At 38.6% G+C, this 25,320-nt stretch overlaps 1 protein-coding gene across 1 annotated transcript in view; it reads left to right on the forward strand.

The window, feature by feature from the left end:
* Nucleotides 1-25,320, forward strand: part of TMEM245 (transmembrane protein 245) — a 139,945-nt gene that overhangs the window by 22,325 nt on the left and 92,300 nt on the right. The window contains exons 5-8 of the mRNA XM_075142350.1: nt 2,590-2,802; nt 9,157-9,326; nt 22,317-22,421; nt 23,727-23,809. Coding sequence (XP_074998451.1) covers nt 2,590-2,802; nt 9,157-9,326; nt 22,317-22,421; nt 23,727-23,809 — 571 coding nt within the window. The remainder of the gene's footprint in view (nt 1-2,589; nt 2,803-9,156; nt 9,327-22,316; nt 22,422-23,726; nt 23,810-25,320) is intronic.

Raw genomic sequence — 25,320 nt, forward strand, 5'->3', positions numbered from 1 at the left:
TTTTTTCATTTGCAAAGTTTGGTGGATCAACTTTGTGAACTGACTTACGATACAGTCATCTGAATGGCAGTTCTGATGCTAAGGAGTCTGTGTGTTTGTCATGGGGAGAATACTGGGTCATTGGCAGTACCAATTTAGTTTGGCTTAAAGTGCTGTGGAACTGCATTCTGAAAAAGCTTTCTTGTCTTGGCATCCCCTAGGAGTTTTTCGTCTTTTTCTTTTTTTTTTTTTTTTAATTCTTTTTTTTTCCCTGTCAGCTCTTTCCTATCTGTGTTTTGCATTCTGTGTACAGTCTGCTCAAGTTAATAGGGAAACCGTAAGAGAATGAGGCAGTTTAATTGGTACTACTCCTAACATTACTCTTAAGGTTTTCTTCATTGCAAGAATATGTTGATCAAATTTTTCACTACCAAAAGAAGGAATATTCTTTTTTCTTTCATAAAAGTGACTCTACTAAGGGCTTTTGGGGCAAAAAGTGTCGGATAACTTTAATCTTGAGGCATAGACTTCAGCATATTAAATTCCTTTGTTTTTTCTATTTTGGCTTCCTTCCCTTTGAAAAATATTTGAGTTTCTGCTTGTTGTCATGGTACTACTTATGTTTATTACATTAATTTTGGAGCCAAAAAGTAAAAAGAAAAGTGTTGAGTAAGTTGAATTGATAAGGGAGAATTCTCAATTATGGATATACTGCTTTGAAATTTGTGTTCCTTTAGTGCATCGTGAGCTGGATCCATTTGCTTCTATTAGTACTCTTCTACTTCGTTAAAAATAGACTGAGAAATCCAGGGGAATGGATTTTGTCTTTTTAGGAAAGCTTCTGTTTACAGGTAACCGTCTCTCCCCTTATGAAAAATTAACTCCTGTCTTTTTCTCCAAAGTGTAGTTTGGATATGATAGAGCTGGCCTTCATCCCTTTGAGACATGAACTGATTTGCCAAGAAGCACTCTACCTGAAGCGTCTGCTGCGTTCAGCCGCTTGCAGAGTTCGTTCTTTCAGGTTGCGTGCTGTAATTCCTTTGGGAATATTCTGAAGTTCCACCAAATATGTTACCAGCAACCAACTGATGTTTCTGTCAGTTCTGTCAGAATCAGTAGATCAACCTTATTGTATTGGTGTGGTGGGGAAGTGCTTATAAGCTCTAAAAATAGTTCCCCTTACTTGTAGAACACCAGTGCAGATTTCTACAACAGAAGAAGAGAGTTCATCCAGTGTGTGAGGCTGCAGAATTTGTCGCTTACCACTGCTATACACGTATGACAAATCTGTCTTGTCTTTTTGTACATTCTAGCTGTCACACTTTAGGCTAGGAATGGCTTTAGTGACACATTGCAGCTAAAATCGCATGTGTGGAACATGAGTTGTTTGACTGATATGCATGTAGTATATTGTATACAGTTTTTACAGAAGTTTTTCTTCGTGAGAGGAAAGTGGTTGGTGTTGATGTGACACAAGTCCAGTGAAAGTGTTGTGTTCATTGCTTACCTGCTGTGGTATGTACCAACACAACAAATTGCCTTTTATTCTTCAGCATAAAGTAACTTTTCAGGTTTTCTTGTGTGTGCATTCTTCCACCATGGCTGCAAATTTTTCTCAAGTAATTGTGTGTGGGAAGTGTGTGCATTTTGCCACCAGCATGGGACCTCAGTAAAAGTTAATGCTGGTGTTCTCAGGGAGAGAGTCTACATGCAGTGACTGAAGATGGATTTGGTGTCACCCATACTAGACAGAATTACCAACTATAAAGTTAAATAAGTAAATAAATTACTATGTTCTCTATATAAGAATTTTAATTTGGACATAATATTTTTGACTGAAATGACTATTTACTGTTTATTTCTAAGTGCCTTTAACACATCAGTTCACACTTTTGAATTGAATTTCATGTTTACTAACTTACGAATGAGAGAATGACAACGTTACCCACTAATTTATGCTTGCTGTTGTTACTAAAATATGTTACACAAGCAAGTAATTTAGGATCACAGTGTGAGTGCTATGTTTGTAATGTGAGCGTTCAGGAAAAGAAGAAGTGTAGTAAGAAATTTGTAAGAGACAAGCTTTCTCTTCAAGGTATGCTGATTTTTTTGTTTGTTTGTTTAAATGACAAATCTAAGATTTCTTTTTGAGTACTTGAAGTAAAGAGAAAGTTTTTTTTTTTTTTTAAGACTTTACATTTCTTTTAGAAGTGAATTACACTCTGTGTTTTTCAGGGTTTTACAGTTCTTTGATAAAATGTATTTGGCTTGTAATTCACCTGCAGTGACAGGAGGCCTACTAGAGGCTGTAGCATCTTTTCTTCTCTCCTCCTCCCAGCACTGCTTGGCATGGTGTTGCATGATGTGAGAGAGCTTACACTGTTCTAGCTGTTCAAAATTCAGATCAGTGCCAAGGCTGTCTCTGTCTTTAGAGAAATTACAAAAAAAAAAACCAACCACAAAACCCAAACCCCAAAAAAACCCCAAAAAAAACCAAAATAAAAAAAAACCCCAAACAAAAAAAGGTTAATTTGGGACTAGGGAGCATATTCTGTTCTGTGGTGAACGTTAATGTGATAATTCCCACTTCTCTGCATTTGTTTGTTTTAGGAGCAACAGAAGGTGATCAGCCTCCACATGCTTCATCATCTTTCTCCTCCTCTTCATCCTCTTCTGGGAGCAAACAAAGACCTGAGATTGGATCTTTTCTTAGAAAAAAGAAAACTAGTGATATATACTTTGTTACACTTGTGTGGGCCTTTGTCATTGTCCAGATCTGGTTGAATTTCTGGATTGTGCAGCTATTGCCAGTGCCTTTTGCAGGTAATAATCCAATTATTAGAATGTGTGTTAAATGATGACTTTGAATAGCCTTAGGCTTTGTGTTAAAGTAGAAGGAAAGGCTTGTAGGCTTGTATGAGTTTTAATTTAAAACTTTTTCAAGACTTTTTGTTAAGATAAATAGTAGCTTCAAATAGGGAGATTGATGTGCACTGTTACCATGTAGTGGACGACTCGGTCAACAGACAAAGCAATTTTACAATTGTAGTTGCCTGGAATAATTTAGTGCCGTACTTTACATTGTAAGAATACTTCTGGTTTAGAGTACTTTGTTTTTCTTCCTCTTGATGTCATGTCTTTCATGTTTTTGCACCTATAGATAAAGAATAATTCAGCTGTTATTCAGTAGTGAAGTACAGCTCATGCTAACTTTTAATTTCCATTAAAAATGGGTTGCTACGCTCTGTGGACAAGTCACAAGTTAAATTTTATTCTAATTCTAGCTCTGAGGTTAATTAGCTTTGTTGCTTCACATCTACATGCATCTGTTCTCTTATATATCAAGCAAGAATGGAGTAGATATGATAGCTATCTAAAGAGGTTATTTTAAAACTGAATGCCACTTTTTCCAATAGTCTTTTGGGAGGTGAATAGGGAAGATGGAAACTCTGGAAATATGCATGAACTACTATGAATCTGAAGGCATTTCCTCCCATCCCCCTACTGTAAACAAAGTGAGTTTCCTAATTTGCTTGGATTTTCTCTAAACTTCAGTTAAAATGCTAATTTTCAGCATTTTTTTAACGTATTTATCACTTAAAGGTAGCTACTTTCCCTTTTACCAAGTGTGGTGGGTTGGCCCCAGCTAGTGGCCAAGTACCCACAGAGCCAACCACTCTTTTGCTGAGTTCCAGTGTGGGCTCATCCATGAGCTGCAGTCCCTTTGGGGAGGTACCAGCTCAGGCGTCTCCTCATCCCTAGGCCACAGTCCCTTCAAGAGGTGTACCTGCTCCAGCATGGGTCCTCCATAGGCCACGGTCCCTCCGAGTGGTGTGCCTGCTCCCCCATGGAGCACTTCTACTCCCCTGGCCTTTTTATTCCCTCTGTTCATCCCTCTGTTCCTTCTTCCTCTCTATTCACTTGTTCTCTCTGTGTTCCCTCCTCTTCTCCCTCTCTAGTGCCCTTTCTTAAATATATTTTCACAGAGGGCTCCACACCCGTGCCTGATGGGCTCAGCTTTGGCCTGTGGTGGGTCCGTCGTGGAGCCACCTGGAACTGACTGTGTCTGGCACAAGGCAGCCCCTGGTCTCTCCCCATGGAGGCCGCCCCAGCGGCCACCTGCTACCAAAGCCTTGCGATTTACACCCAATACACAAAGCCTTGACAAACCGTCTGGCTGTGCATCTGGAAATCACGGCTGTGAGGCCACGCTTACAGGTTCGAGGGCCTGTGAACTCTGAGAGGCATGGTGAAAGCAACAGCTGCACGTTTGGCTGTGGTACTGTAGCAGCAGCTAAAGAGTAATGTGATGGTTAGGCATATAAATAGCTGAATACAGGGTAAGAGGAGAGAGGGAGTTGATCTTTGTTTCCTTCCGGTGTAGTTGCTACAGAAGAAACTGCCCAGTTTTGGTGTCTGGGCATCATGGGAAATGGCGATAGCAGGTTGGATGTAGCTCATAAATAAATAATAAAAATGATAAAGGGATTAGAAAATAATTTTAGACTTACTAGAAGCAGAGCTTACGTGGCTTAATTTATTGAAGAGAAAAGTGAAGGAGTGACTTAACCACCGTTTAGAAATACCTACTTGGGTGGGAGGAAAAATGGATGCAATAGTTTTGAAGTTAGGCAGACAACAATGAATAGTTTTAAGCTTGAGCTAGACAAATCTGGATTAAAGTGCACATCTATAACTGAAATGGATGAATACTGCTGCTGCCAGTCATTAGGTCTAAAATAGCTACCCAAACAATAAACTCATGCCAAAATAGAAATTAATTTTGAGACTATTTGTGACTTGTTGCCTTAGCAGTGACACTGGGTCATTAAGTGCTTTTTCTTGGCACATAACTGAATATAACTAGATCACCACAAAAATACTATGAAAAGACAATGTAATGATGAACAGAGCCAAATTTAGAATAGTGGATCACATTAAGTGTCAGAAGGCAAATGATGGATTGTTAAGAGAGGTGGTATTAAAAATACTTAGTATTGCAAAATAGGAAGGCTTATAAAGCAAGTTTCCTTGCAACTGTTCAAGTTTAAGGAGACTAATAACTTTAAGCAGTTTTGAGACCTTAAGGAGAATGCTTCTAGTATGTAAAAAACAAACAAACAAACAAAAAACGAACAAAACCAAAAACACAGCAAAACCCCCAAAACCTTAAATAGGAAGGTGTTAATTTCACCAAAGTTCCTTATATTGGTAGACAGCACTTACGTGAAGTAGCATTTAGATTATTAGAAATATCTTCGTACCATTAACATTTTTCCTTGAATGCATTTGTACTTCGGTAGAATGAGATGTTGTTTAAGGTGTTATTCCACCCTCTGCTTAATGTAGAGGGTGGAAAAATTATACCATAATTATACCATAAAATGAGAAGGTGAAAAAATGACTTTTGAATTCAAAAGGTAAGCAATAAACCAGGTTGTGGAAGACTTGTAGCATTTTGTTCAGTGATGTAAGCCTGGGAATCCTGGTATTGTCTCTTAAAAAGATCTTTCATTTACTTCCTTGCTTGTTCTGTTGCATCCTTTTTTTAATTTTATTTTTGTCTTCAGGTCATTTTCTGCTTCCTGGAGATGTTTGGAATTTCTTATTATGTAGCCTTTCTCATCTTTTGCTCATAACTTTTATAGTAACAGTCCTCATTTAGCTTTTTCTCTCTTGCCTCTTTTTAACCTAATATAATTACAGCTGTGTGATTGACTGTAGCACCTCCTGACATCACCTTTGCAATGAGTGTACACTCAGTTATTTTAAAAGATATTATTTAAACACTTACTTTTAAATAATAGCAGAAGGTTAGAATGCCATTTCAGGTATGTTATTCACCTTGTGAAATGCAAGCTTGCCCTGTTTTGCTGAGCAGCAGTGTGTGTATTTACCATGAGTTGCATTTCATCATACAAAACTTCAGCCTGTAAATTAGGTGCTGGCACTCGAACTATATTTTCTCCTTTTTTATATCCTTGCCACATGATCTTTAGTAGAAGGATTATTAGATTGTTCTATTTCTTCAAGAGCATAAATCCCATATATGCCACGTGGTGGTGCCAGAGGGTAAGTAAACCAAATGTCAGGAAATTGTTGAATGAGCTCTCCATGAACAAGAATGTAAACTATTAGTTAACCTTTTCGGCTATGTATGTCATTTTACAAATCTCCAAGTAGAAGCATGATGTGAATTTTTGAGGATGAGGGAATTATTGTGGTGTTGATGTATGGCAGTAGGTAATGAATCTAGTTTGGAGAATAGTCTTTCATAACAAAAAAAACTTCATTAAAAGTCACTTGAATGTAATGATGGGGAGTTCAGCATCAAATGTTGCTATAAATACAATATAATTGGAGGACTACTGCTAACATTTTCACAGAAAGTTATTTTACTGTATAAGTAGAATTTTTAATACCGTCTGTAATTTTTGATCTACGTGTGACGTTTACTGTTACTAAATTCTGGTTTAAAAAAAATTAGGGAGAAATTAGGAGAATTATGTGATTCTGTTGCTAATAGTTTCACTTTGTTTTCCTTTAGAACCATAGTTTCCAGTATTTGAAGATGCAGCATAATTTTGTTTAGAGGTTTGTATATCAGCAGTTCATGGCACTAGGACTAGGTTGTGAGACCTTCCGGTCTGTTACAGCTACATATAATAATTATGATCCTTTAAGTTGATGTATCTTGTAATAATGTTTTAGTGACTGGTATGTTTGCATTAATACTTCAGTAAAATCAGTTGTAAATCAAATCTTTGTTTGTAATGTGAATTAATTAACTCCTCTGTTCTGACGTTAAATCTCCTAGTGGCTTTGTAAGATTACTCACTTTTAGAATGATAGAATAGTTTTGGTTGGAAGGGGCCTTTAAAGGTCATCTAGTCCAACCCTCCTGCCATGGACAGGGACATCTTCAACTAGATCAGGTTGCTCAGAGCCCCGGCCAACCTGACCTCCAATGTTTCCAGGGATGGGGCATCTACCACCTCTCTGGGCAACCCCTGCCAGTGTTTCACCACCCTCACTGTAAAAAATGTCTTCCTTATATCTAGTCTAAATCTACCCTCTTTTAGTTTAGTTACCCATTCCCCTCTTGTCCTGTTGCAACAGGCCCTGCTAAAAAGTTTGTCCCCATCTTTCTTATAAGCTCACTTTAAGTACTGAAAGGCTGCAAGAAGGTCTCCCTGAAACCTTCTCTTCTCCAGGCTGAATAACCCCAACTCTCTCAGCCTTTCTTCATAGGAGAGGCGTTCCATCCCCCTGAGCGTTTTTGTGGCCCTCCTCTGGACCCGCTCCAACAGGTCCATGTCTGTCTTGTGCTAAGGGCTCCAGAGCTGGACGCAGTACGCCAGGTGGGCTCTCACCAGAGCAGAGAGGGGCAGAATCACCTCCCTCGACCTGCTGGCCACGCTGCTTTTGATGCAGCCCAGGATACAGTTGGCCTTCTGGGCTGCGAGTGCACATTGCCGGCTCATGTCCAGCTTTTCCTCCACCAGTACTCCCAAGTCCTTCTCGGCAGGGCTGCTCTCAATCCCTTCCTCCCCCAGCCTGTATTGATACCAGGGGTTGCCCTGACCCAGGTGCAGGACCTTGCACTTGGCCTTGTTGAACCTCATGGGGTTCACACGGGCCCACTTCTCGAGCTCATCCAGGTCCCTCTGGATGGCATCCTGTCCTTCAGGCGTGTCAACCACACCAGTCAGCTTGGTGTCATCTGCAGACTTCCTGAGGGTGCACTCGATCCCACTGTCTATGTCATTGATGAAGATATTAAACAGTACCGGTCCCAATATGGACCTCTGCGGGACACCACTCATCACCGATCTCCATCTGGACATTGAGATGTTGACCACTACCCTCTGGATGCATCCATCCAACCAATTCCTCATCCACCGGATAGTCCACCCATCAAATCCATCTCTCTCCAGTTTAGAGAGAAGGATGCTGTGGGGGACCGTGTCAAAAGCCTTACAGAGGTCCAGATAGACGACATGTGTAGCCCTTCCCATGTTCACTGATGTAATCACTCCATCATAGAAGGCCACTAGGTTGGTCAGGCAACCAGCTTCTTTTCAGTGATGAGAAGATAGATAATTTGAGTGGTGTAACATTTTGTTGAACAAAAAAAGAATATTGCAAATATTTCGTGACTATTAAAGGTCTATTAGCTTCCAATGAAAGTTTTCATATGTATCATGCTTTTTTGCTTTTACATTCCTGATAGTGTTGATTCACAAGTTCTGCACGTATACTCAGTAAGTGAGGGAAAGCAGTGCCATTGGAGAATTGGAGCCATAAGCCTTATGCAAAAGTCTCTGGGCTTTATTTCACAGAAAGTAAATGGACATGAGCTTTTATTTCTGTAACTGTAATGCTAGACATTTCTAGTGTTGTTGAGAAGCTCTGTATTTTACAGTGGATATATGTTAGGAGTGTTAGAGAAAAGCTGTTTGTGCTAGCAAAATGCTTCTTTTTTGGGGGAAAAAAGTTGTAAATATTTCTTCTGTTGTCTGGTTTTGAGGAGCAGTATGGATTTTTCTGAAGCTTTGTGTGATCGTCTTCAAGCCAAGATAAAAAGCTGATCTCAAAATAATGTTTTTGATGTTTAAAAGCAAAATTAATCAGTAGTTGTATTTCAGTTGAAAGCTTAAATGAACACTTCTTTACTGTGAAATTATGCATGATCTGCTGTCAGTTCTTAAAGGAAAGATACATCTTTAACAGTATAGAAGGCCTAAAACTTAAGAATTGAAGCTGAAAATTTTCTTTTATGTGTAACATACTGTTAAGTTCTGAATGTGGTATTTTATGTGTAGTCATCTGGTGTGGTGTATGTGTGAAGACGTGATAAATCCACTGTACTGGAATCATGGAATGGCACCTGCTTATCCCAGGCCTTGCTCAAGTCTGTTAGCTGCATAATCAGGTAGTACACTGGCATCTTTCTTCTGCTACCATCTAAATTCCATGTGGATAAGCACAGCTGTAAAGCAAGTGAGGAGATTAGTACTAAAACCACTTGAAAATTCTGAAAGTGGTTTCTAATGGGAAATAAAACTCAAGAATATTTTTCTTTTTTTTTCATAGGTCTTTCAGAATGGAATAGATGTGTAGTCTTGTGGTGCTCCTCTGAAATCTCTAATACTTAATTTCCTTCTTTGGTTACAGTTTGGGCACTTAAAAAACTCGTGGTTCATTTTGGAGTTTTGACCTTCATGGCAAACCATTGCAAAAGTTGGTGGCAACTTGTTGAAAATTTTGTGAAGGAACGTCAGGAAGCTCTTGCTCCACGGCCCGTCAGAGGGCTTGGAAGAGTCATGCTAAAGCTTGACAGTAAGGTATTTCTACTTATTTCCTTAAGCAACCTGAACGTTTCTTCTATTCTGTGTTCACTGTATGCCGAGATGCTTTAATTCTAAAGTAAACGTCTGTCACTAATGGACATGTCTCTTGTGTAAAACTGTATCTGTTTTATGGTGTATTTTAAAGCATGTCTCCTCTGTCACTATTCACACTTAAGTACACATTTAAACTTTGTTAAATGGTTACATGCAAAGCTTGACAGAAGTCACTTTTTAAATGTTGAGTTAGCTTTAGAAGATTCCTTATCTGCGTAAGGCAAACTTCTCATGATTCAGTCACCTTACCTGATTACAAAGATTTTGAAGTTAAATTTAATGAGCTTTAATCTGAAGGATGAGACGTTCCTACTTGTGTTGTGAAAACTTAATTTAAAAAGCAACCCATTTTATTCTGTAAGTAGGGCCTGAGCTAGTTTGAACACGTTTGTTTATACTGTGTGGAAGTATAGTTGTTGAACACAGTGGCATGATGTACAGAAGGGAGGCTTCCCTCTGTAAGAGAAGTATGTGGGATAAGGTATTTGGGAAATGCCCAATAGAATAAGGCTTCTGTGCTCCCCTCCCTTTCCCTCATTCAAAATGTGCCCATATTTGCATTGCAAATTGCAGATTTGGAAAGCTCCATAAAATTTATGAAGGCTCCTCCATTCAGAATTGTAAGCTTTGACTTAACCTGATAGATTGTTTTGTTTGTAATAGCTATGCCAGTGTGTGAGAATATGCTTTCTGTATCTGTGTTGTTGAAGTATTCTCTGCTTTAGAAAAGGCCGTTACCTCAGAGTTTCCATAACTGAAGAGCTGAACCCTGTAAGTACATTTGTCAGGGCATCTATACTTCAGCAGATCCATCTGCAGTTTATAGCTCTGAATTCCTACAGGAAAAGGAAGAGCTTAAGCCCAGATCTAATGGGTAAATGGATGTCAGAAGGTCAACAAAAGCATTAAAATGGCTGTAGGAAGTAACGATTTCACAGAGTTCATTGAGGAAGAATTTGAAAAAGGAAAAGTCTTTCAGAATACAGGTATGAACAAGACAGAGGGGGTTTCCAAAGGTGGTGGAAGGTATCATAGAATCATTAAGGTTGGAAAAGACCTCTAAGATCGAATCCAACCGTCAACCCAACGCCACCATGCCCACTAAACCATGTCCCTAAGCACCTCATCTACACGTCTTATAAATACCTCCAGGGATGGAGACTCAACCCCTTCCCTGGGCAGCCTGTTCCAAGGCTTGACCACTCTTTCAGCAAAGAAATTTCTCCTAATGTCCAATGTAAACCGCCCTTGGCGCAACTTGAGGCCATTTCCTGTCGTCCTATCGCCAGTTACTTGGCAGAAGAGACCAACACCCACCTCGCTACAGCCTCCTTTCAGGGAGTGGTAGAGCACGATGAGGTCTCCCCTCAGCCTCCTCTTCTCCAGGCTAAACGACCCCAGTTCCCTCAGCCGCTCCTCATAAGACTTGTGCTCCAGGCCCTTCACCAGCTTCGTTGCCCTTCTCTGGACACGCTCCAGCACCTCAATGTCCTTCTTGTAGTGAGGGGCCCAAAAGTGAACACAGTATTCGAGGTGCGGCCTCACCAGTGCTGAGTACAGGGGCACGATCACCTCCCTACTCCTGCTGGCCACACTATTTCTGATACAGGCCAGGATGCCGTTGGCCTTCTTGGCACACTGCCGGCTCATGTTCAGCCGGCTCATGTCAACCAGCACCCCCAGGTCCTTTTCCTCCGGGCAGCTTTCCAGCCACTCTTCCCCAAGCCTGTAGCGTTGCATGGGGTTGTTGTGGCCGAAGTGCAGGACCCGGCACTTGGCCTTGTTGAACCTCATACAACTGGCCTCAGCCCATCGATCCAGCCTGTCCAGGTCCCTCTGCAGAGCCTTCCTACCCTCGAGCAGATCAACACTCCCGCCCAACTTGGTGTCGTCTGCAAACTTACTGAGGGAGCACTCGATCCCCTCATCCAGATCGTTGATAAAGATACTGAACAAGACTGGCCCCAAAACTGAGCCCTGGGGAACGCCGCTCGTGACCGGCCGCCAACTGGATTTAACTCCGTTCACCACAACTCTCTGGGCTCGGCCGTCCAGCCGGTTTTTCACCCAGCGAAGAGTGCACCTGTCTAAGCCGTGAGCCGCCAGCTTCTCTAGGAGAATGCCGTGGGAGACAGTGTCAAAGGCTTTACTGAAGTCCAGGCAGACCACATCCACAGCCTTTCCCTCATCCACTAGGCGGGTCACCTGCTCATAGAAGGAGATCAGGTTGGTCAAGCAGGACCTGCCTTCCATGAACCCGTGCTGGCTGGGCCTGATCCCCTGGTTGTCCCGGACATGGCTTGTGAGCGCCCTCAGGATGAACCACTCCATGATCTTCCCCGGCACCGAGGTCAGGCTGACCGGCCTTTAGTTCCCCGGATCCTCCTTCCGGCCCTTCTTGTAGATGGGCGTCACACTGGCGAGCCTCCAGTCGTCCGGGACCTCCCCTGTTAACCAGGACTGCTGGTAAATGATGGAGAGTGGCTTGGCAAGCTCCTCCGCCAGCTCCCTCAGTACCCTCGGGTGGATCCCATCCGGTCCTATAGACTTGTGAGTGTCCAGGTGGCGTAGCAGGTCATTAACTGCTTCCTCTGGGATTATGGGGGGTTTATCCTGCTCGCTGTCCCTGTCTTCCTGTTCAGGGGGCTGAGCAGCCCCCTGATTATTAACATGTTAGGATAAAAGCGTACATTATACAAAATTTTTTATTAAAAGATTTTGTTTTGTAAGTAAGAAGATTCTCTAGACACAACATCATATGTATTGCATTTCATGAATTGTCAAGTTTAGTATCCTTGTATTGCATAACTATATGATACAGTATCCTTCCTAATTCCACTAAGTCTTTTCTCCGTAAAGAAAGTAGGGCTTTTGTCGTAATGTGCAGCAGAATTTCCCACTCTTCAGCTTAAATGTATTTAAGGTCAGTTTATATTCATGTTGTACTTGTCTAAGCAAAAGAACAGTGTTGGCAGAACTCATTTCTCCATCTCCCCTCTCCCCCCCGCATTTTTTAGGTGGGAGCCATATTCCTTCTGAGTCTGTGCTGTGTGTGTTAAAGCAATTCAAGCTCTTCTAGCCATTGTAAGAAGGACACTTGATACTCTGCATGATTCTGTTGTCCGCGTTTGTGCCTACTCTTAATTACAGTTCACCTGGCTTTATCATGGGTGTCTGGAATTATTTGTGGTTTTCCAATGCTTACCAAAATAATGCTTTCATATGTTTTAAGTTCTACTGGATATGCTTATTCTGTGCATTGTAGGATCATGGATGCATCTTTGAGAATTTGGGAAGCAATGCCATAGGATATTGGCAATTGTGATTTTTGTGGGGACAGGGAAAGGAGAGGAATGAAAAGTTGAATTACCAAACATTTTGTCTTCAGTAGGCACTGTTGAAGAGGAAGTAAAAATATGCAAACACAAAATAGAAATTCATAGAGTAAATTGTTACAGCTTACCTTTTATGTGTGTGTGTGTGAGAAACCAAGATTGAAGGGTCATTTCCTTTTCAATTAGATGTTTAATTTTTTAATATTTTATTTGTTCTTTCTTTTCCTGGGAGCTGAAGCTGCTTAGGGATTTTTTTTGTTTGTTTTGGTTTTTGTATACTGAGTTAATCAGAGGCTGAGTTTCAGCATCAGGAGGTATTGGGGCTCTTAGCTAAGTACAACAAGCCATTGGCAAGGTCTGTTTTCACACAAATATCTAGTGGTAGTACTTGATCTTTCTAAAGTGGTATGCCCGATTAGGAAATAGTTCCAGTTTTGAGTAAAAGGTAGTGAGGACGAGGAAGACATCTTAGAGTGGCATGTCTTTTTCTCCCAAATGAAGTTTAGGAGGCTAGTGTAGATGGTCTGGAGAATAACCCATTGTGAGAAATTATGGGAGAGTACTGCTCATGCACGCATTATCTTTGAGCTTTACTGATTATGTCTGTTTCTTAAATAAAAGCAGTAAGAAAAGAACTGCGCTTCTCCTTTCCCACTGCTCATCAACATCTGGTTATCTTGGAAATGCAGACAAATTTGAACTGAAGAGAAGCTCAGATCAAGAGGAAAGAAAGTAGGGCATTGCTTTTAATTTTCTTTATAAACAGCAGGTTAGGCTGTACCTGTATTGCAGGCCTGCTTTAAATATGGACTATGGAAATAGGATGTCTTTACTGTATTCTTTAGTCCCTGGATGTGTATTTGCCCCATGGAGCCAGCAGACACAGCAGTTCAAATATGAGAGACTTCCTGGAGGAAAGAGTAGGGAGGTTTCTGTTGTCATCCATCAAGTCATCTTAAAACTTAATAGATTCGATATCATGCATGTTCTTATCAACAGTCAAGAACTAATAATTTGCTTCACTGATAATTTTCTTTTTTAAAAAGAATACTAATATAGTGGCTGTAGATTTATTTTGATTAGAGTTTGCGAGGGAGTTCAGCAGCATAGGCAGTTGCTCAACTGAGTGCACTAGACTTATTAATTAGAATGTGCTAGTATTTTACCTGCATGCTTTCTGGTAGACTTCAGTGAATCGTGTAGTTATTATATGCTTTTTCTAGATATAGCATACTAGAATTTTTTATATGGAAGACTGTAATAGATTTTTTGGACTTTGGGTAAAGTCAAGGTTTGGTTCTTCTGGTACCAAGTTTAGCATGTAGTTAAAGCAAGCACAGAAAATGGGCAGAGTCTCTACCAGTGCATATATTGTTCTAGGAAATACTTCCATAGACATGTAAGATGTTATCTAAATAGTTTTCCAATAAAATACTGGAAAAGCGGCTGTAGCCTTATTAATTTTGGATGACCTGAAGATAAGAATTAAGCTGTAGCCTGTTTTTAAGTGTAGGTTGATTACATTTGTAGAACTACTTAAACATAAGTATTAGTAAGATAGTAGGCAGGTAGAGCCTCCCAGATATTAATAAAAAATGTTATTTTTGACATATAATGTTATTTCCTAGTTATTGTATTTATTGTCCAGTTCCAGGAGGCTGAAATTACAGAAAAATACCAAAGACTTCCTTTCACATTCTGTTAAAATCTCAGGCTAACAACAGAGTTCTAGTTTTTGTTGTATTGGAGTTGCAAAGTGGAGAAATACAGCCATGAGACCTACATTTTTTCCAAACTGAACCTAATGTATAGTGGGTTTTAATATGCAGAAGTAAAGTTAAAGGCAGAAGTATGTTGTTGAATCAGTAAACAACTTTACATTTTTTTCACTGATAAATTATTCCATAGGTGAAGAAGTAAAATAGAAACAAATTCTACAGTGTGAATATGAGGTTTTTGAAGCTTTGTCATTGCTTTCCATTACTGTGATTCTTTCCATGAGTAGTAAAAGCTAACAAAAGTGGGTGCTTTGTGACATGTTTTATTTTCATGTTTCCTGATGTTCATGTTTCTTTGTAAATCTGCTTCTTGCTTCTGATATAACTTAATTAACATTCTGAGATTTTTTAAATTTGAAATGTTCTTACATTTTGTTTTCATTGGGAGCTAATATAATTTCTGGCAACTGGTGAAAACACTAGATTTATTGAGCATTCAATGATGTTGTTTTCAGGGAGAAACAAACTTCACTTACTTGATCTTAGCCTCTAACACAGGTGAATAATAACATTAAAACTTTTCACTATTGTGATTATGCTGTTGATTACTGATGGCTAGAATTAAAACTATAGTTCTACATAAACTAGGCCCTAAAATGGGTGTACTTGAACAGTATGGGTGAGAATTAGTAAGGAAAAATAACTGTAGTACAAAAGGAGAAACTGACTGTTGAAAAGTGCAGAGCCCTCTGCACAACCAATAAAATTATGTGAAATCCATACATTTATTTGAACTACAATTTGCTGTTGTGTATATCAGATTAAATTATGTATTTGATGTTGTGCCATTGAATGTGAATGTTGTAATATGAATGTGGTACTAAAAAATAAAATTTGTTTAACAGTAGTTGACATAATAGGAGTGTTTTGAAATACGTAGGAAACTGGCTGAATGGGAGTATTAATGCAATAAACAAGTATCTCATGTTACATTTTGGTGTTTCAGTAAAGTGCCCTTCTCAGAGTACTTTTACAAGTCCTGCTCTGAAATCTGAAATGTTAGCTCTCGGTATAATTAAACTGGAATTGGCCAGATTATGCTGATAGCTCTGTTGATAGCATTAAAGTTGTTCTTAGTTGTTATATCCCTCTTTATTTCAAAAAGTGCATGTTAATAGTAAAATCTAGGTTCTTGCATTAGAAGTTGTTATGATCTTTTCTTCCTATTGCAGTTTACCTTTGTGTCTGGAACAATTTCATTTTCATTCTGTGGATGACTGCCTGCCTCTCATTGCTTTTTTTCCCCTCTCTATTACTGCATTTTTCAATAATTTTCCACTGTGTTCTTGTCTTTTTTTCCCCTTTTCTTCCATCTCCCCCTGCCACTGACAAGCTGTGGCACTGGCTTAATAAGAAGGTAAATAAACAGAAAAATGGTGATTCCAACTAATGGATTCTGTGGTTTTGGGGAGTGGGTTGGGTTTTTTTTGTTGTTTTTTTTTTCCCCAGCATGAACCCTCCTTAACATGGCTTGCTTCTTAGTTTTCTCTCCCAAGTGTCTCTTTTCCAGCTCTTGATATAAGCTACTGAAGGTCATATAATTCTACCTAATCTTGTCTTCTACTAAAATGAATTGCACACAGTTAAATGTTTCGTACAGCAGAATATTGCATTAGCCTTTCAAGCGGTAGTTTGATTTAGTGGCACTTTTATTTAAGAACAGTTGATCTCCACCTGGTCCCCACTTGTATGCATTAACAGAACCAGTTCTCTCCCGGACTGGAGAGCTGTTCTCTGCTCAGAGAAAGCATCAGTTAACTGAATTAACATGGGAGTGGTGAGGGTGAAGCACAGTTGTAAAGCTATGAATGTAAGTGCTCGCAGATAGTGCATTGACTGGCTTCAGTCAGTGCTGTTAATCTTTTACTTCTGAAGTGTCAAACTGGCCTGTATACTCAGTGGTATTCAGTGTAGGAGGAGCGAAACGAGAATACTCATGGTCTCAGAACTGCTGAATCTAACGACAGTCTTAAGGGAAGTGAGGGCTAGTAAAAATAATTTAAAAAATACAATTAAAGCAGTTGGTATAGCTAAAATATTTTTTCTTTTGTGTGGCTTTTAAAAGCGTGTGATGTATTTTACAAGAAATGTACTCCTCAGTTCCCATGGTTCATCTTAACTAGGGTTAACTATTGTTCTTTGGGGAACTGTCATCCCAAGAGAAGTTAAAACTGATTCAGTCCATGTTTGTCCTCATATGTGACTGCAATCTGGACAACAGCTCAATGCCGTGATACCTCTCTGGGACGTGGGCAGTATCATTGCTTCAGAGAAGCACAGAGCTGGGGAGGGACGCCTGTAGCATATGCACATCCGCAGGACCTCAGAGTTTTAAAGGTGAAAATCTAGTATGTGATAAAATATATGAAAACCAAGTAATTGAGTGAAAGAAAAAATCAAATACCATATCTGGAAATGGGTTGCGCTTCCAGCAGCAACTTTATCCTCACTTACCGGTTCACTATTAGTGGGAGAGTCAGAATGGTTACTATGGTTTTATAAACAACCACCCATCCTTTCCGTTCAGTAGCTACTACAATAGAAACCGTAGATCTCCTTGCATGTTGTGAAAGACACCTGAAATACTGTTGTTGTATATGCTGTTGAAAACAAGCAGAACAGAGTAGAGCACGGAGGCCATGGGGGCACTGGCACAACTCTCTAAAAGGTTCTTGTAAACAATGAAATGGGGCTGCACAGCTGGTATCTGCTGTGGATGGCAGATGGGGAATAATGCTGCATGTAGTGTCCAGGCTGAGCAGCTATAATGAATTTAGAAAGTTTGATCTTCAGTATTTAATCAATGAACTCAGGGTTGTGTGATGGGGAGCTTTCTGTGTTTCTGAATAAGAGAGTAGGGTTGCTTGCTTTATGATTCAGTTATAATTGTCCACTAAGAGGTGAATTTTTGAATGTTCTTTTGCTCTTGAATATAGTTTGGTTGTTTTAAAATTACATTTTTATTTCCTGACTTTGAAATGTTTGTGTTATGCGAGTGACTTACAATTAGTAAATATGTGCAAACATAACCCTTCATAAAAATTTTTTGACTGGGTATTGGTTTGTTAGCACAGGTTAGGTGAAGAGCTGAGTTCAGTGAGCCACAGGTGAAAGTGTAGTCTCAACTACTTTTTTTTCTGGCTCTGAGTTTGTCATTTGCTTGTTTGAAAATTCATATATGTAGATCAATTTTTTCCTTAATATTGATAGGTTGCAAAAATAATTTCACTGTAATTGCTTTGAACTCTAAAATGTCTGGATTTTATTATTAGTTTAGAGATTTGCATTATTGGGCAAAAACCCGTGGATATAGTTTCTTAAGAGAGGTTTTTTCAGTTCTAGGAGCTATTTTTGAAAAACACTGTTGTACTTTACAGTTTCACAGGAGGAGATCCTGAAAGTCCTATAGTGTTACATGCAGTGCTGATTCCTGTGCATGAGCAAGTAGTAATAATATTATAATCAAGATTTTAAAAAAAGGTAAAAAAATACTGTGTAAACTGTATCAGATTTTGTGGGTTTGTTTTGTTGGGTTGTTTTCTCCCCCGCCCCCTTAATAATTACATTAAAAAAAAAAAAAACTCTATCAGAGGCAAAGAGAGGAAGAGATTTGTAATACAGAACACTTGATGCAGGTAAAAGGTTGCTTTTTGTGCACCTTTCTCCTTTTTGCCTGTCTTTGAAGGGAAGTACTTGTGAGAATACCAAGATAAATTTTTGATAATCCACTAAGAAACTAAAAATACACCACCTAGAGACGACAGAGTTTGAAATAATGGTTAATTATGGCTGCTAGTGATAAACCTTTTTTTTTTTCTTCCTGTTCAAAGAGCTTCTGTCAAAAAGCTGGTTGAAACTCTTTCTTTCTTTCTTTCTTTTTTTTTTTTTTTTGGCAAACAAGAATAGTATATAATCACATAGTTTAACATGGTATATGTAGCCCAAAATAATAGAATAGGTTCAGTTGGGTTAGCGTGATTTGTTCTTTATAACATTGTCTATGGCAGGAGTCTTTAGAAAGAATTGCTAAATTCTGCTGTTGCTATTGGAGGGACAGTGGTTTAAGTAGACTTGGGACCTCATATAGGCTGTTCTCTATCTTTTCTAACTTAACTACTCATCTGATTCATTTCAACATAACCCCAAGATGTGTCTTGATTACAGGCTTCCCCATATTCTCATCAGATGATACTAATAAGATGATATCCTCAAATATTAATTCACTAAAGGGAAATGTCAACAAGTCTAAGAAATATCTTGGACAAAATCCTGATAGATAGTGAAGCTGTTTAAAGAAAAAAAAATAGTCTTTTTTGGTAATTTTATGTAGATTTAATTGAAAATGAAGTAGATGTCAAGGTATGCTTACTGTGTGGGTAATGCAGTAAATAAAACATGCTAGAAAAACTAGTGTTCTGATGGCTGTGCAGTGTGAAACATGAAAATATGAATTCATAGATGATGTATCATACTGCATAATATGGAGAACCTGTCTAGATAGTAGGATTCCTGATTGTTAAGCATGAACTGTAGTTCTGTTACAGCTCGGTGTAATATGGTTTGTATCATCACCCAAAAGTTGAAAGCAGGGAATACTTGCAATTTATTGAGAAGCATTTTAATAGAATGCAACTCATCTTAAAAACTTTTTTTTACAGTGAGCTAAATCTAAAAAAATTTTTTAAAGTTGATACTTTCCCCTTCAAAACTGTGACAATTAAGGATAGTTTTTTGTGGACAGTCTATCACAAATCAGTAACGTTTCAGTTTGGTTTTACAAGTGTGACCTTCTGTAGCTTAGGAGCCTGGCTTTCCTTTACCTTTGTGTAATTTTGGATGTTGTGGCAGCATCAGCTTCCCGCTGTTGACTAACCTTTAGCTTAGAAGCTTGGAACTGAATTTAAAACTTCATGATATCTGGCTAATGGCTAGTGTTTAGTCAGTATATGTTTGTCTTTGTGTGCATGCCCATGGTTTACAGGAAGGATGTAAAGGGAGGTCTGACAGGGCTGGGGTAAGAACGAAGTCTGGACCTGATTCAGTGGTAAGTATACAAGCACACAGGGATTTAACAGTCTAGCTTACCTGCAGTAACATAGCACCTATGCATTATTTAGCATGAGTGTGCAAAGGTGAGTGCTTCCTAAGGAAGTATTGTGCGTAAATGTAGAGGAAGGAAGCAGGTTTAACAGCAAGCAAATCAAAGGAGAAGGAGTAAATATAGCCCTAAATGAATGTTGTGCATCTGCTTTTACTTTTATGATACTCAATCCAATTCAGTCTTCTCCTGTGATACGTCTGTACCAGTTGTATAACTTGGATCTCCTTAAGACGGTGGTGGGAGATGTAATTGTAGTACCTGTAGGCATACCAGAGCTGGCTTTCATCTAGCTTGCTTGGGCTACCTGCCCAAGTAAATAAACACAAGGTGGGCTTGCATGGCTGAGGCTGCTGCCTGTACTGGTACAACATCAGTGCTGCCATTACTTTACCAACTAGATTAAAGGTAGTTCAGGCTTTACCTGTGCTGCAGCCGCACCTCAATAGCAGTGTAGGCATACTCTGACCCACAGTAAGGAGTGTCAGGAAAAGATCTCCTGTTTGTCCAGTTCAGAGAGAGTCCTCATCCTGATCTTTTGGAGCTTGATCTTCCAGTAGTTGCTACCATGGTGAAACATCTAAGGCATCCAGCTTCAGCTGAACTGAGATTTCATCTATTGGAAACCACTCACACAATCACTGATTTTTGGAAATCTCTGACAATACCTCCAATTTCTTGGATTGAGTGAGTCTGATTAAGGTGCTATGTGTAAGACAAGCTACCGGATTTCTTTTATCTCTAACTTAGAAAGTAAATAGCAATTAGTTTGAACTTTGTTAACTAAGAAATAACAAGGGCAGTTTTAATTTTTAATAGCTTCATTTTGAAGCCCATGCTATAAAATTTCTGTCCCCTGGCCACCCAGTGTTTTTCAGTGATATTTTTGATTTCTGACCTTTAAAACAGGGACTTTTATTTCTTGCTTCTCTTGCATAATCCTTAGATGTATGTGAGGCTTTGAAGGGCACGGCAAACCCTGTCTTCAGTCTTATTTCCAAAGAGGTAACAGCCCTATATAGAGGCTACTCAGAGTTTTTCTGAAAGCTGCAGTACTGCTGCAGGCAGGTAACCTCCCTCTAGCACTGGCAAGGCATTTCTGATGGCTGTAATTTTTCAGCAATGCTGAAAAATGTTAAAAATATCTAAGACAAAAGATTTTGCAGATTCCTTCAGATTCTCTGAATTCCTTTCTGCAGATCATAATATAGTGCAGATTTTGTTACAAAAAATTGCTGGCTCCACACCTTGTTTCTTTTAGAAGGATTTTGCTTTCTTCTGTTTTCTTCATCATTTTGAACAACAGTTCTAAAATGCTGAATATAATCCTTGTGTTAATTTAGATCAAACAAGGAGTTGGTTGTAAAAGAACTTGAAGTTTAAAATAATTGCTTAATGTACATTTAACTGCTCAGATGCTACAGGATGAGCACCAAAAAAATTCCTTACTTTTTTTTTCAAATAGGAGATATAACTGCAGTGTTAACCAATTCAATCATCACACAGCAGTCTGTAGAAGTTAGTTGTTTCAGGGCTAATTTCACGTGTAGGGATAGGGTAAATAATGAAGAAAGAACTAATGTAAACCATCAGCAAGCACATTAGTAGTTTTATAAGATCTCTAACTAAAAAGTTACCAGCCTCATCGCTGAATATATAACTTGTACTCACTTGGAAGTACTTTCATCTACTGCACATTGGCTTTGACCTCAGTTCTCTTAAAGCACAAATTTTACAGCTGTCCTGCTGCTGCTGCTTTTTCCTGCAGTAATGCCAGATAAGGTAGAAGTAGCCTTGGTATTTGAACCATAGAAGCTAGAAAAATATATTTAGTCATACTTGCGTGGGCTTTCACAGCTTTTTATGTAAACAGTCAATTAGTGTATGAGATGAAGCTCAGCTTGCACTATTCTGGACCACTCTGCATAGTCCTGTGGCTGAGCAGTTTTATTGTTTTGAATGACGTTATCAGAATTTCTCTAATCTTAAGTGGTATCACTATTTGTTTGTGGACATGTATAGAATGGGCCTTTCCATAAACCGACAGAACAACATACATGTCTGTTTCCTGTATCAGTAGGTTTAACTGATGCATATTTAATGCTGAACATCCTTTTGAGATGGAAAGTGGATAGAAATAGTCAGTGCTGAATAATTGGTCTGATGTTCAATAGTGTAGAAAACCTCCAGCCCTATTTCAGTTCAGAAGGTGATGAGCAGCTTTAAAAATTTGGTTACTTGTAGAAATACCTCATTTGTTGTTTAGATGGCTATTAGCTATTCAAATTTGAAAGTCATAGTTGTACTTTACAGTATACCTTAGTAGCTTCCAAGTCCTGTGCAGATAGTATCTGTAAGTTTTCAAGTTGCTGAAGAACAAGAAACAAAAGCAAATTTCTAAGTTCATAGCTGACATGAATGCTAGCTTCTTTAGGTCTAGTAAGTAAATGTTGAATTATTGCTTGCTTTGCAGAGAGCTTGCTGTGTCTTGTGGTAATGTGTAAATGTCGTTTGCAAAATCACATGTCATACCATGACCTTAATCTTGCTAACATCGCTTGTTAATTGTTCGTCTCCAGGCTTGGGCATAAATGCTGTTTGATTAGAGCCTCATTTTGCACTATGATTGTAAATAAAGATAACAATACTGCCATATAGCATTGCTTTCATTAAAGATTGATTTATATGCTATGATTTGTTTTTTCTTTTTTCTGCACAGATAATTGTGTGGTTGGAGAAAATGCTAGATAAAATAATCAGCATTTTCATAATATTTTTGCTGGTGATAGGAACCCTCCTGCTAGCCCTGCTTCTTACTGCAAAGGTACAGTGCGCTAAGAAACGTAATCATAGAGCTCATTTTAAATGCTGAATGAAAGTTACTGATATTCATGCAAAATTGTGTAGCTTAAAGAATTTTTTTGAAAAATTTAGCAACTAAATGCTCTGTAGCTGAACTTGTTACCATTCAAAGACTTCTTATCTATAAAAAATCTATATATTTATATTTATTTGTATTTATATGTTTATTTATATATGTGACAAAATTAATATATAGACATTTGGAAATACAAAATGTATTCTAGTAAAAGAATTACTAGCTTATATATTACAGGAACAGATTTGTTTTGCATCCTGTTACAATTTTCTTGTCAACAGCAGAGCCACTTAGAATTTTTTCTTTTTAATTTACCTTGCATCAGAAACATATTTGCAAAACACTTAAAGTGTATTTGTGAATTTGTTTGTGTAATTGCCTGTAATAATCTCATGGTATCCTGTTTTGAGTTTAAATGTACCGAGATTCATGTTCAGATGTTCTCTGGAATTGATTTTTGGTTTGTAGTTGGGGTTTTTTTTGCTCACCAGAAAAGGCCACTCGTACTTTTTTTTTTCTTCTCCCCCTTGTTTTTTTTTCAAATGGAGCTATGTTCATACTTGAAACAGTCAATGGAGGTTGAATGTTTGGCTTGAATACAGTTACGGAACAAAAATCAATGGGTTCTGATGTCAATCTCCTTCTACCAAAATGTAGGCTTATATAAAGTTGAGTACTTAAAATTAAAAGCTTTAAAAGTTGTGCAAACATTCCTTCCTTAAATTTATAAAAGGAACATTAAGGTATTTATTAAAGGTGTCTTTTACCATTCTTACTAAAGAATTAATTTGGTGAGGCACTTCATGTTAGAGCTGAGCATTCATTAATTTTTACACTTCTTTGATCCATGGCTTAAAAAGGTATATCTGAAACTGTGCTTTATATTTTAGTACTTGCCTTGAGAGCGCTGCTGTATTGTTAAATTTTTTCCACTGATGAGATAAGGTTTAAATTTCCATTTGCTATTACTAGTCACACAGCGTGTGACCAAAATAGTCAGAACAGACTGATGATTATTGTATTGACTGCTTTTTTGGGTTGATGGCACTTCATTCTTCATAATGGGTTGTCTGTATTGGAAGAATTATTCTTTAAATGTACAAATTGGTCACCCGCCTCCCTGTCCCGTCCTGTGCCCTCCCCCCCACCTCCCCCTAAAAAAAAAAAAAAAGAGGAAAAAAAAAAAAGAATCCTCTCTGAAGAGTTCTAGTTTGCATTACATAACTTTTCTCCTCTCTGTATTTAATTTAGGTACATCAAGAGAGTGTTCACATGATTCAAGTCACAAGCAGCTTGATCAATGAGACAGTAGCCAGTCACCCAGAATGGGCAAAGTAAGAATGCTGAAGTTAAGCGAATAGTATAGGGTGGATGAACAAGATTCCAGGTGCTCTTATGCATAGTTTTTAAAAAAATCCCCTAGGTGAACAGAAATGGGGGTGACTGTTGCAGGCAGATGTAAAACTAAACTCTCAGGCAGCAGTAGTGTTTATGCATTACTCTGGAGGACTGTCAATGTGGTGTCTCATTTGAGGACTGGTTGGACTTTGGTGGAGAAGGACAGCTGTATAAACTTACATAGTTACAGTTTTGGACAAAAACGTGCATAGTGCAGAGAATAAAGAAGTCAAAATTCTTTTACCTGCGAAAGAAAAGTAATGGCAAAGAATGCTCTCTGTAGAAGGTTGCAAGATGTGAGCTGAACTATTTTTTCAATGTGGAGAGCTGGCTGCAGAATGCCTTTCAGGGAATAGGAGTTGAAGAAAATGTTTTTGGAGTGAACTGAAGAGGAGTTTGAGGGTGGAAAGAATGGTGGATGGGGAGAGTTTGGTATGAATCAGTTGGGAAGGGCTATTCCTATTAAGAGTAGATGTGTGTAGTGTACGCAGTGGCAAGTTTGTAAGATACATTCTATGTAATGATTAAAGCAAACACCGAGGCAAATATTAAAGGAGAGAGAAGATTTTGAGAGAAGCGCATATAGAGAAAAACAAGGGCACACTGGTGAGCAAAGAAGTGATTGCATGAACAGCAGAGGGGGAATAGGTAAGACTGAAGAGTGTGATTTTGAGGGGGGGATGTTCCAGTTTGCTTTCGTTCTGCTTTAGCTAAACAGACATTGAGTAAAGGTGAGTCCAGGCACTTACCAGGAGAAAAGAATTGTCCCCTGAACAAGAATGGTTGATTTTTTTCAAGGGCACTTTCTAAACAAAAGTGGTGATGGTTTAACAGGATTGAAAGAAAGTACATGCTGTGTTATAAGAACAAGAGAAATTTTCAAAACCAGAACTAAGATAGAGTTAATAAACACTATAGTAATATGTGCTTTAGCAATACTTAAGTAATCACAATCAAGAGAACAGAAAGCACTTAAAAGTGTGTTTGTTTATTCCTTCATGGCATCTCTTGTGTTGTTTGGCCTTTCCATTTTGCTGTAAGATGGAAATAAGTAGGACTAATGAAAATGGAAATTTGACTGTAAGAAGCTTATTCACATAATGAAAATACTGGAGTACTAGTTGAATAATTAGCAGAATTTTAGCTAAAATTTTTACTTCCAGCGTTTGCATCCAAATTTGAAGCATCCAAAACACTATCTTTTAATTCATTAGGAGTAACTTTACCTCTTGCCAAATCCATCAAGCTTCACCAGCTTTCAGAGCTTGATGCTCACATTATGTTTAGAGGTGAGTGACTGAAATGTCTTGGAATTCCAATGCAGAACATTTCTGAAGGGTTATACAGACAGAAAAGCTTCCATGTTGATCTTCAGTCAGGTGAACAAATGCAGCAGTTTTATTTCCTGAATGCTTTCTTGATTTGGAAGGGCTCCAACATGTGCCGT

Source organism: Calonectris borealis, chromosome 2, assembly GCF_964195595.1.
Source record: "Calonectris borealis chromosome 2, bCalBor7.hap1.2, whole genome shotgun sequence".
NCBI classification, from domain to species: domain Eukaryota; kingdom Metazoa; phylum Chordata; class Aves; order Procellariiformes; family Procellariidae; genus Calonectris; species Calonectris borealis.